Below are 1924 nucleotides of genomic sequence, written 5' to 3'. Positions count from 1 at the left end.
AACAGAGAGAAAGAAAGATAGCTCAAAAACTCCCTTTATTGTGTATGTGAGTAAAAATACGTAAAGACTTAAAGTTTATTATTGCCATTCCAGATTTTGTTGTTCAAGAGCAAGTTACAAAGCAATATCCTCATGGATTTCTGTAAAAGCTGGGAACAGAAAAGTCAGTTATAATTCAAGGCTTAACATGCTTGTCCAGCTGATTGCAAAATTCAGGAGGATTCTGAAAAATTTAATATGGTCAGATCTTTAATCTTTCAAAAAGGCAATGGCAACTTTAGGCAAAACCGTAAAGCCTCAGATGGACAATAAATAAATAAGTAAAAACTAAAGTTCTCCTTCAGGGGCTTTGCTGCGCGTCTTCGCAGAACCGGCTAAAACGCGCTGAGGATCTTAGCGGCTCTTGGCTCAGCGGGGCGGAGAGGAAGGAGCAGGTGGACAGCGGAAGGTGGGAAATTAGTATTGGAAGAATGAGAAGCAGCACTAGCGACTGCAAGCAGGAACCAAGCCAGTCACTCAGTTTCCGAAATGGGACAGAAACCCGGGCCCGGACCGAAGCTAAGTTAGTAAGGTATACGTACAAACGCACTCTGAGCCCTCGCGTGCATGGCCAGGCTCGCAGCCGTCACACTTGCGCCCGGTGGCTCCTGGACGGCACATGCAGAGGCCTGTGACCGGGTCACACGGCACAGGCAGCGAGCCGTAGGGGTGACACTCACATTCTTGGCAGGAGCCTCCGGGGCTGCTTGGACTGCCCGCGTAGCCAGGGGCACACCTGCGTTTAAACAGTGACAACGCAAAGGAGGTTAGCAGTAAGTCAGATCTCTCAGTGGGTGCGCGTGTGTGTGCATGTGTGCGTGTGTGCTCGCATGTTTTGTTTTAAGTGAAACAGAACTGCTACTAAGAATCAAGGGCTTATCGATTAGGGGGCCAGGAATCCTTTTCTATAAAAGACCAGGTAGGATATTTTATGATTTACTGGGCAAAAGGCAAAATCAAATATGCATTGTGAGAAAGAAAACACCAGATTTTGTTATCACTGTTGTTGATGGAAACAAAATATAATAATTAAATAGAGATTATTTTGTAGTAGCCGTTTACTAAAGCAAGAGAATTACTAACTGAATTCTTTTTGAGGTATCAAATTTTACTTAAATTTTCTGATTCAGTGTTTTGCAACATTGAAAGGATTGTAAATATTTACTTATAGCAGTGGTTCTGGGCTCAAGCATCATACATAACCAACCAAGGGGATCCCGGTACCGGAGAAAAACAAAAAAAAAAAAAATAAAAAAATAAAAAACCAACCAAGGGCAAATTTGGAAGAAGCACTGGGAGTGTTCTGCCTGTAGTTTGCCCACCACAGGTCCAGTTCATAAAGTTTTCTTGAAGTCTTTTTAAAATTAGAAATGAATAAAATTACCTTTGTCCTGGGATTTTCTATATTCACACATTTTAGAGAACAAAATAACCAAACAATACAACCCATTAATTTTACTAAATGAGGAAAAAAGGCACAATCGATGGTAATAAGCTACTCAGATTTTCTATTTAATTCTATTCATCTTTCTTTTCTTACCACATGCTCCTCAAGATGGATTTTTCATTATGTGTCTGGGAAAGTGGGTTAATATTATGCAAATAAAATCTATAACATCAACTTGAGAAGTTAGAAAGGAAAATTCAACTGGATGAAGTCTAAATGCAGTTCATTCATTGACTCTCCTACCTACCCAAATATATCTATTCATCTAAGTATATGTCACCATGGACCACGGTGCTGGACATTTGGGACATATAAGATGCTCGTGGGGCCTTGTGTTTCTGCTTTGTCCAAGAGAATCCCAGATTATTGGCTGTCTTGGCACTATTCTCAGAATAATTTCTGTCCTTCATCAGAGGATCTCCTATATATATATATACA

General features: G+C 40.6%; 1 protein-coding gene across 4 annotated transcripts in view; it reads right to left on the bottom strand.

Moving 5' to 3' along the window:
* The window catches only part of Lama2 (laminin, alpha 2), a 570325-nt gene that overhangs the window by 146481 nt on the left and 421920 nt on the right, over positions 1 to 1924 (bottom strand). For all 4 annotated transcript variants that reach the window (XM_005389182.2, XM_005389183.2, XM_005389185.2 and 1 more), the window contains one exon: positions 582 to 775. In XM_005389182.2, the coding sequence (XP_005389239.1) occupies positions 582 to 775 (194 nt within the window). The remainder of the gene's footprint in view (positions 1 to 581; positions 776 to 1924) is intronic.

The sequence above is a fragment of the Chinchilla lanigera genome, unplaced genomic scaffold (genome assembly GCF_000276665.1).
Source record: "Chinchilla lanigera isolate Chin_1 unplaced genomic scaffold, ChiLan1.0 scaffold00035, whole genome shotgun sequence".
NCBI lineage: Eukaryota > Metazoa > Chordata > Mammalia > Rodentia > Chinchillidae > Chinchilla > Chinchilla lanigera.
This window is presented reverse-complemented; position numbering and strand designations above follow the sequence as displayed.